The sequence below is a fragment of the Dermacentor variabilis genome, chromosome 9 (assembly GCF_050947875.1).
Source record: "Dermacentor variabilis isolate Ectoservices chromosome 9, ASM5094787v1, whole genome shotgun sequence".
Classification (NCBI taxonomy): Eukaryota; Metazoa; Arthropoda; class Arachnida; order Ixodida; family Ixodidae; genus Dermacentor; species Dermacentor variabilis.
Genome location: NC_134576.1, coordinates 48,477,990 through 48,492,875, shown reverse-complemented (window position 1 = coordinate 48,492,875; position 14,886 = coordinate 48,477,990). Strand labels below are relative to the sequence as shown.

At 49.2% G+C, this 14,886-nt stretch overlaps 1 protein-coding gene across 1 annotated transcript; it reads right to left on the bottom strand.

Annotated features, from left to right (window-relative positions):
* Positions 1-10,204: 10,204 nt before the first annotated feature.
* LOC142558005 (uncharacterized) lies at positions 10,205-13,790 on the bottom strand. The gene is made up of 3 exons (XM_075670175.1): positions 13,550-13,790; positions 11,660-11,935; positions 10,205-10,479 (listed from the first exon to the last, which is right to left on the bottom strand). Exons 1-3 carry the CDS (start codon positions 13,745-13,747, stop codon positions 10,246-10,248), a joined length of 708 nt encoding a protein of 235 aa, XP_075526290.1. The 5' UTR covers positions 13,748-13,790; the 3' UTR covers positions 10,205-10,245.
* Positions 13,791-14,886: the final 1,096 nt, after the last annotated feature.

Sequence of the window (14,886 nt, the reverse complement as noted above, 5' to 3'; positions counted from 1 at the left end):
TGGCGCGGCGTATTCTCACAGTGGTTACGCCATGAGGATAATTCTTTTCGCCTCGGCCCCATTTGCTTAGGTTAACCTTAGCTTAGGTTAGCCTAAGAGGCGTTAGGGTAGCGCGACGTATGGTCATAACAGTTGCCAGGACGTTGGGCGTCACCGGCGGCCTTTCAGCTCATTTTGCATTTCAGCTCCACTTGCATTCAAACGCGGTTGCTAAGGCGCTCGAACGTCTAGATATTCAATATATGCGGCCCGGCCTCTTTTAAGGTCCCTACCACACCCATGGAAACATCTGTGATATTTCCTAGGTACATCGCCTTAAGGCGCTCGAAAGCTATGGTCCGGCACGATTGACTTAGCACGAGGGCCGCAGGTGCGAGGCAGTCTTTCCGACACAGTGGTCGCCAAATGGGCCGTCATTGCTTGCTGCTTCACCTATTTCACCGCGCCGGCAGCCAGCGTCCGAGAGTAAACAAACTCGGCTCTTCTCCGCAATGCCGGCACGCCTAGGAACAAAAGCCTACAACACGCGCTAAAAAGCTTCTCCGTAGTACCGGGGCAGAGTCATATAGACGAGAAAACCATGGCCAGGCGGCGCTGCTGCGCCTCCCCCAATGTGGAAACGCCAAGCAGCGCGGTCGCGTCGTGGCGTAGTCTCCGCTTTGTTTACATTGTGCCGTTCGCGCTTTTCTTCGCTGCTCGTTCTCACGGCGCTCCGTTTTCGACGGCGGCAGATCGCCTGCTTGTGCAACAGCGATGCAAAGATTGCCGTGCGGTTTCAAGAAGGTTGCCGACGCCGACAGCTTTTTTTCGTGGCGGCAACCTCACGATAGGGGAGCGTCTGCTTCCGAACGTGTACGGCGTTGAACAAATTGTGGACGGTGATGTGAGAGTGAAAGCCAAGTGCGTGTCACAGGTGTCCGACAAGATCGTATATGACGTCGAGTTAGAGGTACGCACCATGTTCAGAAATTTAGCCACTTTTATTTCAACTGCAACATAAGTCACACTGGCAGCAGGAACTTCTGTTGTCATACTACTCGATGACTGCAGATCCATTGGGCTGCTTCTTGACGGTTCCGTCACTTTACAAATGCATGTTCTGGAGTCTGTTTCACACGTGTCTTGCTGCTGCTCAAGAGCTGCGTCGCTGCAGTACGAAAGCACATGTCCCGGTGGTGCTGACTGCTGAGAAGACTGTTGTGATTGCCATTGGTCTGTTTGGCGCCACTTCCATCTGCATCGCCTATAATTTAAATTAAAATTAAATTATGGGGTTTTACGTGCCAAAACCACTTTCTGATTATGAGGCACGCCGTAGTGGAGGACTCCGGAAATTTCGACCACCTGGGGTTCTTTAACATGCACCTAAATCTAAGCACACGGGTGTTTTCGCATTTCGCCCCCATCGAAATGCGGCCCGCATATAAATGAAACAGTATGTGTGCCTATTTCTTGTGGGGATTAACTTACTCCCAATAATATGTTTGCAAAGGTAACGTTCCTGTGATTGTGTGCATATATTATTCTACAAGAGTGGTACCACTACAAGTTATGATACTTGCACACTTAGATACTTAGAAAGCATGCAGGCAAACAACGAAAATAACGCGCACGACTCGAGCTGCTGCTTTCCGATCTGCCGCTTCCCGACGCACGCGACGACCGCGGCTTGCATTAAATACGGTCTGCTACCACACAAAAGTAGCGCGCGGCCCCTTTCGTTACCTGCACAACTAGTAATGTAAGTTGCAGCGTTTGGAAAAGGGAAATAATTATCTTGAGCTCGTCCATGCCGATCGCGAGTGAAGGCACAGTGCAATCAAATAAATTCGGGGGTTCTAAGTGCCAAAACCATGCCAGAACCACGAAATCATTATGAGGCCCGCTGTAATGGGGAGTCTCGGGGATAATTTTAACCTCGGGGGGTTCTTCAACGTGCACAAAAATCAAAGCACACGGTAACAAGGGTGTTCTTGCATTTTGCCCCTTTCGATATGCGGCCGCCGTGGCTGGGAATCGAGCACGCGTCGTCGAGCTTAGCGGCGCAACACGCATGCATTTACCGCTAACAAACGGCGGATGCCACCACAATTCAACAACGCGACACGCCTAAACAAACGGCCGTGCACTAAAAACAGGCATATGACTATTCCGCTTTCAAGATATTACACGCGAATGCGAAAGTATGAGGCTTACTTGACTCGGCGCACTGCAGCTATCCATGCTTGTCTGTCCTTCTCGTACCACTTCCCAGGAAATCTGTAGAACTTCACGGGCGACGTACGACCTTTCGTGTCTTCGAGGCTGCTGTGGCAATCAACAACACAGCAGTATTGCGTGCCACCTTTCCTGGCTGATGAGGTCGCACTCGGCATCGCAAAAACCACGCGCACGAGCGCTCCCGCCGTACAGAACACGGGCGCGCGCCAGCGCAGCGACGACCCTCGAAACTTCCATCGGTCCGCTAGGGGAGCATTCGGCGCTGGTGCTGGGCGGCCAAACTTTAGGTTGCCTCGTCTATATTGTAGGAGCAAAAGACCCCACTTCGCTCTCGCGCCAGCTCTTACTCGCGCCTGCGCACAATGGTCGGGCGATCCCTCAAATGAACGTCTCGTCTGAGCGGCCCTGTCTCTTTTCAGAGCCGCATCTTCTGCTAGGTGAAAGTTCCGCGCCCTCTGTTAGCGGTGCGAGAAAGCAACTGCCCTCCCCCACTACCTCGCAAGAGTAGCAACCACTCCTTCGCCTTCACCTGCTGAAGGCAAGGTAGTGGTTGTGACTCTTGAGAGGAGGAGTGGGAGAGTAGTTGCTTTCTCGCACCGCTAACAGAGGGCGCGAAAGTTGCAATCACAATTGATTGATTGATTGAAAACTTTATTATTCCACCGCGCTGGGGTGCCCGCTTCTTAAACTACACGTAGGTAGGGGGGGGGGCGAGGACGAAGCAGTCCCCGCGCGTTGAGGACGGTGAGTCTTCACGGCCTCAACGGCCAGGCGGATTGCTCTACGCTGGACGTCTTCAGACTGGCTCTGGAGCAAGGCCTCCCAGGCTTCTCTACTGTCAATGTTTTCCTTGGCCCCTGGGGAGCCAGCACACTCCCATATTATATGGTCTAGCGTACATTTTTGCTAATAAATTTTGCAGAGGGCGTCGTTATAGTCCCTCGTGTCTGTGTTAAGTGGATCCAATGGGGTGATGTATAATTGTTTCCCTGTAGGCGTCGCCAAATGCGAGCGTCCTCCAGAGAGAGAGACCGCTGCGGAGGCAAAAAGATTCTTCTTTCGGTTTTGTAATGATCGACAATTTCCCAGTACTTGATGATGCTATCTTTTATCCCTGGAGGAGGAGGAGGAGGAGTAGATTTTAATGGAAAGAAAGGAGGAGAGGTCGGCCTGGAGAGCGTGTCTCTAGCCTGCTACTCCTCACTGGGGAATGGGGAAGTGGGAAATACAGGGAAAGGTAGGTGGCGGATGATTATGATATGGTACAATGAGATACTATATACACGTTGTCCAATATGCGGATGCGCACTGGAGACGCAATACACTAAGAGTAATCTTGTCCATACAAAAAGTAATCTTGCCACAAAAAGTTTTTGCGCAAACACAGTTCGCACTGACTACACGTCTCACAGCTTCTAGAGGCGATCGTCTAAACCAGTCTCACTTAAAAAGTTCAAAAGTGCTTTTATGGCACGTTGGGCACAGTCAACACTCCTCCACGCGCCCAAAAGCTTTTCTTCTGAAAAGGGGCGGGAGTCCAAGCTGTCAACTGTAGATTTGAGTTTTCTTCGTTCGGCCGCATATTGAGGGCACACGCAAAGTACGTGAGCTATTGTCTCGAGAGTGTGACAGACGCTACATTCAGGGTCCCGTGTTTGTCCAATCTTGTGAAGGTATCGATTGGTGTATGCCACACCCAGCCATAATCGATGAATGAGCGTTTCCTGGCTTCTCCGCAACCGAAGTGGATGCCGGAATTGTAATCCAGCGTCAAGTCTATGGAGGCGCTCTTGTCGATGTTCGGGGTTGTCCCAATGTTGCGCCGTAGAAGTTTTAAGGGAGGTATGGTGCAAGGCGTTAATGTCATACCGGGAAAAATGAATTTGTATAATAGTTCCGTCAGTGTGCGCCTGTTTTGCTTCTGCGTCAGCCTGTTCGTTTCCAGCTATTCCACAATGGCCAGGAATCCACTGCAGCACGATGGTATGTCCGGAATGAGACGCCTCAGCAAGCAGATACATGATGTCATAAACCAGGGGACTATATGCGGTTCTGTCACTCATATAATTGCTGATGAGTTGCAGTGCTGGTTTTGAGTCGCGGAACACTGTCCACTTCTCGAGACTTTGTTGCAGTATGCAGCGAACTGCTTCTCGAACTCCGGTCAACTCAGCTGCTGTAGACGACGTCCTGTGTCCTATCTTGAACCGTTGTGCTATCCCCATTCCTGGCACAGTGTAGGCCGCCGCGGAAGAGGTCTGTGTCACAGAACCATCTGTAAAAATATGTTCGTAATATCCATAAATGTAAGTAATGTATGATAGCGCCAAATGCTTGAGGCCAGCAAGCGGCATCTTCGACTTCTTCGTTATTCCAGGGATTGAGAGCCTCACCGTTGGCTTTGCCATTGTCCAGAGTGGAACTTCGGGTATGTCATACGGTTCGAAGTCCGACGGCAATAAGTCTTGCTGCGACAACACGGCTTCTGAGTAGGCGGACACAGGCCGTACGCTTGTGACGTTCGTGAGTGGATGGTTCCTGTGTCTAGTCAGTACCCTTAGATGCACACGCAATGGCTCATGTTGCAGATAAACTCGAGCTGGCCACGCACGTGCCTCTGCAATAGTGCCCCAAGTAGACGCACATCGTGGTAGTCCTAGGCAAATTCTCAGTGCGCGAGCCTGAGCACTTTCAAGTGTGCGTACAGCAGTTGTACTAACCCGAGAAGGTACAGGCGCACTGTAGCGGATGTAGCCAACAAAAAGTGCCTGGTAGAGCTGCAGAAGAGATGACTTGGATGGCCCCCATGATTTTCCAGACATATGTCGAATGATCTGAGTAAAGCTGTCTAGCTTTTTTCTTAATCCTGAGAGGTGCTTCGACCAAGATAAGTCACGGTCGATGATGACTCCGAGAAACTTGTAGTGGGTTACTGAAGGTATAATCTTCCCATCAATCATAACGGGGTAGCAGGCCATTGATTTTTGTGTAAATGCCATGGTTGCACTTTTTTCCGGTGAGAGCTGCAGACCACGACTGTTTAGGTATGTCGACGTTATTGACACCGCGCGCTGCAGCTTCGTTTGCACTTGTAAGCGCGTTAAGCTCGTGGTCCATATACAGATGTCGTCTGCATACACAGAGACCGAGACTGCGCCTGCGTGTTCTTTGACCAGTCCGATGAGAACGATATTAAATAAGGTTGGGCTCAATACACCTCCTTGAGGCACTCCACGATAGACGGGGTGGTTCTTTGTTTCCCCGTCTGGAGTTGTCATGAATATCGTTCGCTCTTGAAGATAGCTGGCTATCCATTGATGCATACGTCCCCCGACGCCACATTCTTCTAGGGCATTTAAAATTGCATCATGGAGAACGTTGTCAAAAGCACCCTTGATATCTAGAAAGACAGCAGCCGTTAATCGACGGCGACGTTTCTGATGTTCAACAGTTGTTACTAGGTCAACGACGCTGTCGATTGACGACCTACCCTTTCGGAAACCTGTCATTGCGTCTGGATATATATTACGCTTCTCCAAAAACCACTCCAGGCGCGTCAAAACCATGCGTTCCATGGTTTTACCTATGCAACTGGCCAGCGCCACAGATCTGTAGGAAAGCATAGCATGGGGTGTCTTCCCTGGTTTCAATACTGCCACAATTTTGCTTGTCTTCCAATGCGCAGGCACAGTTCCCGAGGACCACGAGAGATTGTATAAAGCCAGGAGCTCTTCAGTCGCTCGAGGGCCTAGATGGCGCAAGGTAGAATAGGTAATGCCATCAGGACCAGGCGCACTTGAGTGTCTTGAGGAGGAAATCGCTGCACGTAGCTCTTGCAGCGTGAATGGGAGGTCGAGGCGATCGTCCATTGTTGGAGGAGCACACCTGAGCACTGAAGCTACCGATGTTGTAGATCCAGAGAGGTGCATACAGAAATCTTCCGCGATTTCCTTCTCACTGCGCGTCTGGATGATAGCCAAAGCTCGGAAGGGACGTAGCTGTTGTGGAGGAGATGGTAGTGCTCGTACGACATGCCATATTGTGGACAACGGTTTTCTTGGGTCCAGGCTGGTGCAAAATGACCTCCAACGTTGTCTGTCGAGCTTGTCTAAGTATCTTTGAATTTTCTTTTGCACACGGCGTGACGTCCTCAAGTCTGATATCAATTTAGTTCGCCTGTATTTCCTCTCGGCGCGACGTCGGACTGCCCGCAGCTCTTCATATATAACGTCAACGGATGTTCTTGAATTTGAAGTTTCGATGATGCGTGTTGTTGCGTGCATTGCTGCTCTAATGCGCTCTTCAATCTCTTTCGGTGAAATTACACAGTTGCAAGATTCTTCTAGCTTGTTCTGAAACGCATCCCAGTCAGTGCGTCGCGTATGAGAACTTGGAAGTCTTGTAAACCACCTCAGTTGTACATAAGTAGGTAGGTGATCACTGCCATACGTTTCAGCATCTGTGCACCAGGCAGCAGAAGACGAAAGGCATCGTGAAGCGATAGCTAAATCGAGACAGCTGCTGTACGTCGTGCCACGAAGAAATGTTGGTGAGCCATCGTTCAGGATATCAAGATCATTGCTGCTTGTGAAGTTAAGAAGTTGTCTTCCTCGAAGGTTTGTGATGCTACTACCCCAAAGATGGTGGTGCGCGTTGAAATCGCCTACAATAATATGAGGTCCTTGGCAAGAGTCAAGAACAAGTTTCAGGTGTCCAGAGTCAAATCTTCCCCTGGGAGAAATATAGCCACCGATGATCGAGATTATCCGGCGCTTTAGCTTCATTGTTATAGAGATGTACTCGTTGCTGTTATGCACCGGAACTTGGTTTAGCGAATACGTGAGGTCACATCGCACACATAGTAAAACTTTGCTAGTATTTCCACTTGTCCCAGACGCGAATTGTTCATAGCCAGAGAGTCTAAATGGCGATGTCATATTCGGCTCGCATATGACGATAACTGGAAACCGATGCTTGAGCACTCTCTGTTTAAAATCTCCCAGGCGACCCCGTAGACCTCGTGCGTTCCACTGGAATATTACGGAACCGCTTATCCTTTCCTGTAGTGACAACCTTGAAGTTTATGATGCCATGGCGTTTACTAGCCTTTATACAGCAGCAAGCACTGGTTCTAGTGCGTCGAGAATTTGCACCGCAGCCTTGGCAACGGGCGTCTTAACTCCGATGAGCAGCATTCGCAAGGAACGAAGCAACTGTGCAAGCATTGCCTTGATTTGCCTGTCCGACGATGAAGGTTCATGGTCACGCTGGCGTTCCGGCTGCACTTCTGTACTCCGAGATGGCAGGGAAGGCCATATTGTAGTGTCCTTGGTGTTTAGAAGAGTAGACGTGGTTATAGGTGCCTGTGACGTTTGAGGACTAGCATGAGCGCGCGACGACTTTTCCTGGAGTACAGGTTGTCCTGTTGTCGATGCTGATCTCCTTCTGCGATTACGTGAGCGCCTCTGGCGGCGGTGGACCTTGGTAGCAGCTTCTCTGTGTGTAGATCGATCTCGTACCATTTTCCTTAGCACGGACATTTCAGTCTTTAATTTTGGACAGTCCTTCGACGTTGCCTCGTGTGGCCCATCGCAGTTAGGGCACTTCAAGTCAGAGCCAGCACACGTCAAGTGATCGTGATCACCACCACAGCGCGGACATGTCATCTTGTTCACGCACACAGCACTTACATGCCCGATTTTCTGGCATTTACGGCACTGCAAGGGCCTAGGGATGTATGGACGGACAGGATGGCGCACATAACCCACTTTTACATGTGTTGGTAAGGTCTCTCCCTCAAAAATGAGTTTTATGCACCTCGACCGTCCAAGACGGTGTATGTCTGTGATATGGACGGTTGATGAGATTAGCGTCGGGAGATCGTCATTATCAATATCTGTATCGACATCGTAGATAACACCGGCGGTGGTGCTGCCTCCATGTACGATGAATGAGCGGACAAGTATATTTCCTAGCTCAGTTACAGCTTTCAAGATGTCGAGGCTGGTTCGTGTAGTCACATCAACAGTAAGTATGTTTCTTCTGGGATTAATTCGGACCTCTCTGATTTGCCCTGGAGCCAGCCTCTCGAGATAGGCAGTGAGAGTTTGCCTATTGAGGGAATTGAGGTTGCCTGTAGCAGCGACGGGGATGTAGGCGATTGTGTACGCTTGCTGTGTGGGCGGCTTATTGTAGTTAAGCTCACTCACGCTTGATGTCCTACGAAGTTTCCTCTTCAACCGACGATTTGTGACCTCGGTGTATCCGCCGTCAGAATCCATGTCGTCGACGTCTGAGCAGCTCGAAGACCTTGGCAGAGTCGCGTTGAGGTGGTCGAGCGCAGCAGACCGACTTGCAGCTTGGAGGTCAGCCCCCAACCTTGGCGGCAGAGGCGGAACGTCCGTCATTGCTTTTGATATCGTACCCGCCACGGGGGCGACGGTACGCACAAATTTAACCGAAAAAACCAGAGCGAAGCAGGACTAGCAGCTGATCAAGAACTCGTCTTCTTCGTCTTCCTTTTATCCCTGGAACTGGCTGCTTAGAGTTGCCCGGTGGTAGAATGCTCGGGCGAGCTCGTGAGCGGCTTCGTTGCCTGGGACTTCCTTCATGGGCCGGTACCCAAATAAAAGTGATGTCCCTCCTGGGAGGGCTTTTGAGTAGAATGTGGAGGGCGTCTTCCGAAATTCTCCCTTTGTTGAAATTCCGGATAGCTACTTTGTTATCGCATAATATTACTCCCGCTTTTGTACCCGCACAAGCGAGCGCTACTGCAACCTCCTCGGCTGTACAGGCGTCCTTCGCTATCTTAACGCACCCGTCGCCATCAACCACCGTCGATACCGCAGCCCAGTCTCTGCCGCAAGCGGCTCTGACGGAACGGTTCGGCAGGGCTCACTCAACGAGACAGAACCTAAAACCCCTTAAACGACGTAAAGTAGTGCCACGCTTCGAAGAATGCCGCCTCCTTCTCGCACGCTCTGGCCGAGGCCACCGCCGCCTCGCTATTGGCCTAATAGCATCGCACGGGCCCTCGCGCCTTGCTTCAGCGCCATTTTTGCTCGAGAAGCGTCTACGGAGTGGCGAGGAGCGCATGTTGGCGCCGTTGCTACGCTCGAGCAATGTAGCCAGCGCCACGGTCGAGGAGGGAGCGTGAAAGAGAGGAGAAACGAGGAGTGAAGGCGGAAGAGGAGGGTGTCGCTAGTTTACGAAGTTTAAGGGGATTTTGAGCCTGGTTGTCCTCAACACTGAGTGCACGCCTTGGAGCCATTTTGCTGGTGCGAGTTTACGTGCTGTTCCTGTACACTCGACCAGATGGCAGCTCCAGGCACTCTCCTCAGGGTATGGACGATTGTAATGTTTACACTATCCTAGCCCAGAACGCGACCCCCACAGCCCAGTACCTGCATTTTTGTCGCATAGGAAAGCAAGCTCAGCACGAGCCATACGTATGTACAATCTACGCATCCCGGCCCGCTGCTGGGCCGGCCGGGATGCGCGGAGGAGAGCGCCATCTGGTGGTGTTGAAAGAAATCCAGCGGCACACGTGGCAAGACCATCACAACAGCGCCCGGAAAGTCGGCAAAAAAGGCGAAGAAAGCTTTGCTTTAAGTATCTCATATCTGGAATAACCATATGGTCTGTCTGCAGTTGCCAAGAGAGTGGGCAACGCTGGTGGCTTCATACGTTTACGTGGACTACAGCCAAGAGAACATCGAACACACGCACTCTGCCTATCAGCAAGTGCAAAAACGTTTGCTACATTCATTCGCTCTTTTTTTTCTTTTCCCTTTCTGCTAGGAGGAGGAAGCAACACGAAAACGTCTTTTAAAATGTTGCTGCTGAAAAAAGTGACAAATGATGGCGGGAACAGGGCTGGTATTTCCGTCAACCATTCTAGTGTTCTCTTACTCGGTAATCTAAATCCGATTATCGATATACTCAAGCTGTCTTCCTTTTACCAGTCCGAGCTGATAACCCTATACAAAGAAACTACCACTGAGCCGGCATGCCACCCTTCTTTCTTTACTCGCGCTTTCTCGTTCGGTTCGAGTACATGCAGAGCTTCGGAGGGCTCATGCGAGAACCGCGCCAACAGCCGAAGGCTCTTGCGAAGTTCGGCGAGCTCTTCGCGATGAGGTTGCAGCGATAGGGGGCGCTCGAGTTCCCCTTGGCGCACATTCCCGCGCAGGTGGACACGAAGAAGAGCATGTCCTCGCTGAGGAACTCCAGCCCGGGAAGTACAAGTGGCTGGCCTACCTGCAAAGGAGAACGCAACATTAATTAAAAATTGTGCAGAAACTATCGATAATGACACTCTGCGTAAGCAAATAGCCAAACACTTATAGAAAGCTACTTGCTTTGGCAACGCGATCAATGTGCTTTTAGACGAATATTTGTTGCACTTTGAATATAAGGTAGCATTTGTTTCACTGCGGAATTCCATAAAGGAAAGAGCAGTTAACCAGCAATCTTGTCCTAGTAGTCTAGGGGGCTATACGTATAAGCCGATTCGTCAAATATGTGTCACCCTCGTGGAAGGCGAATGCCTCTCTCCTGCTGCTATGGAGCCCTCTCCTCAGCCGTTAGTGGGTGAGAGAGGGGGTGAAAGAAGACGGCGGTCCTTGCCGAGCTTTTCATCGCAGCACCTAAACTTTCAGAGACCCGAAAGTTCTTGCGTGACAGCGTTGGTGTCTTGAAAAAACTATAGTAGCTATTGTTTGGCTACGAACGCCAGTTGCAACTCGGTTACGCGAAGCTACGTACTGTTTACAATGGCGCCTTTCTATCGCCGGTCAGAGTTTGCTCACTACCGTCCGCGAACAGGAACGCAAAAGATATATATATATATATATATATATATATATATATATATATATATATATATATATATATATATATATATATATATATATATATAGAGTCAGAGCTTTGCGCTGGTGTGCTGAAAAACGAGGTTCGATACCAGTATCTCTCAGTTCTACTTATTTTTGCATAGCATTATCAGTAGACAAGGTCCTCCGCATTAGCGCTATCTAATAGAAATTCGAGGTGGGCTCAGCGTACACGATTCACAGTGTGCGTGAAATTCCACAACAGATACGACGTGCGGAAATGTTACTTTGAAAAATGAGTGCGCGAGGTCACTTGTGACGCACACTCGCGTCGTATGTCGAGACATCACTATGTCCGTATGCTATCGTATGCTTAGAAATTGAGCGATGCCGATTTCTGGCCTATGCAGCCAAACCTCGTTATAACAAAAGGGATATAACGAAATGATCGGTATAAATAAAGCAAGTAAAATTTCCCTAATAATCCTCATAGACTTTCATACTGCAGCCCATGATATACTGTATATAACGACGTCATTATGGCTCCCTCTTCAACTTCGTCCTAACGAGGTTCTCTTTAAATTTCTTTTTCTGTGCCTGCCTACCTCAAGGTGTCGGTCGACGAACGCCGCCACCACCTCGGTGGCCAGAGCCAGGCGAGCCCAGTTGCTGTTGTCCTCGTCTTCCCTCACTATCGCGACTCGAGGCTCAAGCGTCTGCAGGCACTCCAGCCACGAGTGGTCCAGCGACGCTCCGCGGAGAAGAGCTGCGACCAGTTCGAGCGCGAACCCGCCGTAGTTGAGCGACGGGGGCGCATCGGCGCCGAAACGCGGAGAGAGGAGCCAGGTCAGAGGAACGCGTGCCTTGCCGGTCGCGGTCACCTGCGGGAACGCGACGTGTAAAACATGAGACAGGCGTGCTGTCGGCCACCAATCTGTGCGAAATCGTGGCTTGCTTACCTACAACGCGTGATGCGGTGTGAAAAGGAACCGCGTCCGCCAATGACCAACTACTTCAACTGCTACTGTTGCTGCTGCTACTGCTACTACTACAGTAGCAAGCTGCTATAAAGCTACAGGAAGGACTACTACTACTACTGCAACTACAGTAGCAACCTGTACTACTAGTAATAGTACTACCACAGTAGTAACCTGCATTACAACTACTACTACTACATGAGCCACTACTACTACAGTTGCAACCTGCACTACAACTAATACTCATATATCTAGAACGCCCATAGCTACAGCTACTACAAGTACTACTGCTACGAGAACTACTATTACAGCAGCAACCTGCGGTACTACTATTACAACTGATACTAATATAACTAGAACTTCCACAACTATAGCTACTACAAGTACAGTACTACTATTACGAGAAGTACTACAGCAGCAACCTGCACTGCTATTAAAAATAATACTAATATTACTAGAACTTCTACAGCTACTACAAGTCCTACTACAGTAAACTCTCAGTTGTACGAACGTCGGTTTATCGAATATTTCAGAATAACGAACTTTTTAAAAATCCCTGGCAGTTTTCTTATAGATTCTATGCAAAAATGTTTCACTTAAACGAATTTCGGAACATTCAATATTTCAGTATAACGAACTCGCTCAGAGGACCAAGGCTTATTTTTACGTTATTTTTACGATCGGCAATGTAACGTCGCTGGCGCTACAGCACCCCTGGGGCAAAGCGGCGGCGCGGAAAACGAACGGCAACGAGGCATGGCCTCCGAGATTGCCCACACAAAACGAGCAAGCACGTAATCTCGGAGGCCATGAACAAAGTAACATCGCCGAGCCAGTTTCAAGGCCTATAACTCTAATTGAGGTTGTAGGGTACATTGGAAAGTTGAGAGACTTTGTTTCTCAACAGCAAGCTGTGCCAGAAGTGTACAAAAACATTCACTCCTTGGACAGTTCTCTTACTTCTTGTGCTTTAAATGTACAAGTGCAGAAGAAGATTACAGATTTTTGTTCTAAGTGAGAAAGGCAGCTTTATAGCTGTTATGAACCTTGTACTTGATGATATGTACAAATTTCATTTCACACATTTCTAACACTATGGATGCCATGTCTTTTGCTCCATGAATTGCACTTCAAACTTTCGACTCTGTATGCCACGTCTTATGTTGGTCTAGGGAATATTCAGTTTAGTGAACTTTCAGTTAAGTGAACTATTTCCTTCGGTCCCTTGAAGTTCACTCAAGTGAGAGTTCACTGTACTACGAGAACTGTTACTACTACTAAAGTAGCAACCTGCACTATTATTACTACAACTGATACTTACATAACTAGAATTTCTGCAACACCAACTCTTGCTACTACAATGACAACTTATTACGCGGTGGCTGAGAAGGTATGAGCGGCCAGGTTTATTGACGGGCTCCGGCCTGGCCATGGATGCTGGAGCGTTGAAGGCTAGCGGCTACTTTTTTTCTTTTATGAACAAAGGGAGTTACGCGACAGACATGCGCCTCCACTTGCCTCCACTTCTGGGCTCCTCGGGGGCGGAGAAGGGTAAAAGGAACCGGAGTCCCCGTAAACCACGCTGAAGAGCTCCTTGCTACGGATTTGAGAGAGCGCGGCCAAGTAGTCGTCCAGGAAGGACCGCTGTCCGTAGTCCTCGTTCACTCGCAGGTCACCGTAGAAGGCGTCTAAGTCTCGCGTCGTGGGGAGGGGCATGGTGAATGTGGCCGCTCTGGGTGCATATGTGGACGTCGATGAGAAGATATTGTAAGTTCTGAAGCACAGTGTTACTATGTTAGCATAGAATACGAGAGTTGGAAAGAAAAGTATGCTAAAGGGTAGGCTGTAGACTTCCAGATGGTTTATTGTTTTCGAAACTACCACTTCCATACAATTTACGTTTGAGTGCTCCCCAAAAACAGGTAACGAGAAACTAAAGAAGAAAAACAAAAACGGAAACCACTATGAAAAAGACATCTATGGCAAAAAATAATAAAAAGGAAGTAAATGTTACGCGCTCACGCTGTGTTAATTTCCACGTTTTGTGTCTTACTTTCGTTAGGCTTCGATCATATCGCATTCAGTGTTACCTTTATTCTTACGTTTTTGTTCCTTGTATTTTCTGTAGTGTTAATTGTTTCTTAATGTTACGAAACCACCTGTTTCGACAAGAATAAACCAGTTGTTAAGTCGGTTGCTTGTTTTATCGCCTTTCCTTCTCTTACGTTTTATTTCTAAATTCCCCGACACTAGTTTGATTCGCTAAGAGGGCTACCATACAGAACGGGACTACCATTCGTCAAATTTACTAGTTTTGGTACAGCCTAGTTACGAGGCCTTTTTGCGTGATCCAATACAGCATGACATTTTGGCCGGCTCATTTATCAATGCACTAGTACTGCAAGAAATACTTTGCGTCGCGCGAACAGGTCTCTTGCACTGTTACAGTACTGCGCCCATGCTCGGTAATTGTTCTCAAATGTATTAAAGTACCGTTTCTCCAATACATAAAAAATGGCTGTGGCTTAGCTAAGGTTAAGCCCAGGATGGGAAGCATACTAGCCTTTATTTTAGTTGTTGAACCACTGTTTAGCCTGGTGAACTGCTGTTGCTTGGCTATATTTGGTTCGGCTAGACGAAGAAACAACTCATGCGTTACTCTGCTTCGCCTTCAAGAGTGGAACGCGACAGCGTTCCCGTCGACCCGTCAAGGGGTGTAAGACAATGGGCTACGGCGCAGCGACTACGCGCCCCGCATTGGACGCGGTGAGCGTCGAGCAACGCAGCGTTCGGCGCGGCAACGAAATGTGCGCCTGAGCCTTAGAAACAGCTCGTTTCTATGGCAACACCGCATT

Excerpts from the sequence above, each read along its gene's own strand:
- LOC142558005 (XM_075670175.1), bottom strand. The coding sequence starts at position 13,747 with ATGCCCCTCCCCACGACGCGAGACTTAGACGCCTTCTACGGTGACCTG. Across the intron at positions 11,936-13,549 it reads CGAGGAGCCCAGAAGTGGAG|GTGACCGCGACCGGCAAGGC; the intron begins GCAAGTGGAGGC and ends GCGTTCCCGCAG. Across the intron at positions 10,480-11,659 it reads TCGTCGACCGACACCTTGAG|GTAGGCCAGCCACTTGTACT; the intron begins GTAGGCAGGCAC and ends TCTCCTTTGCAG.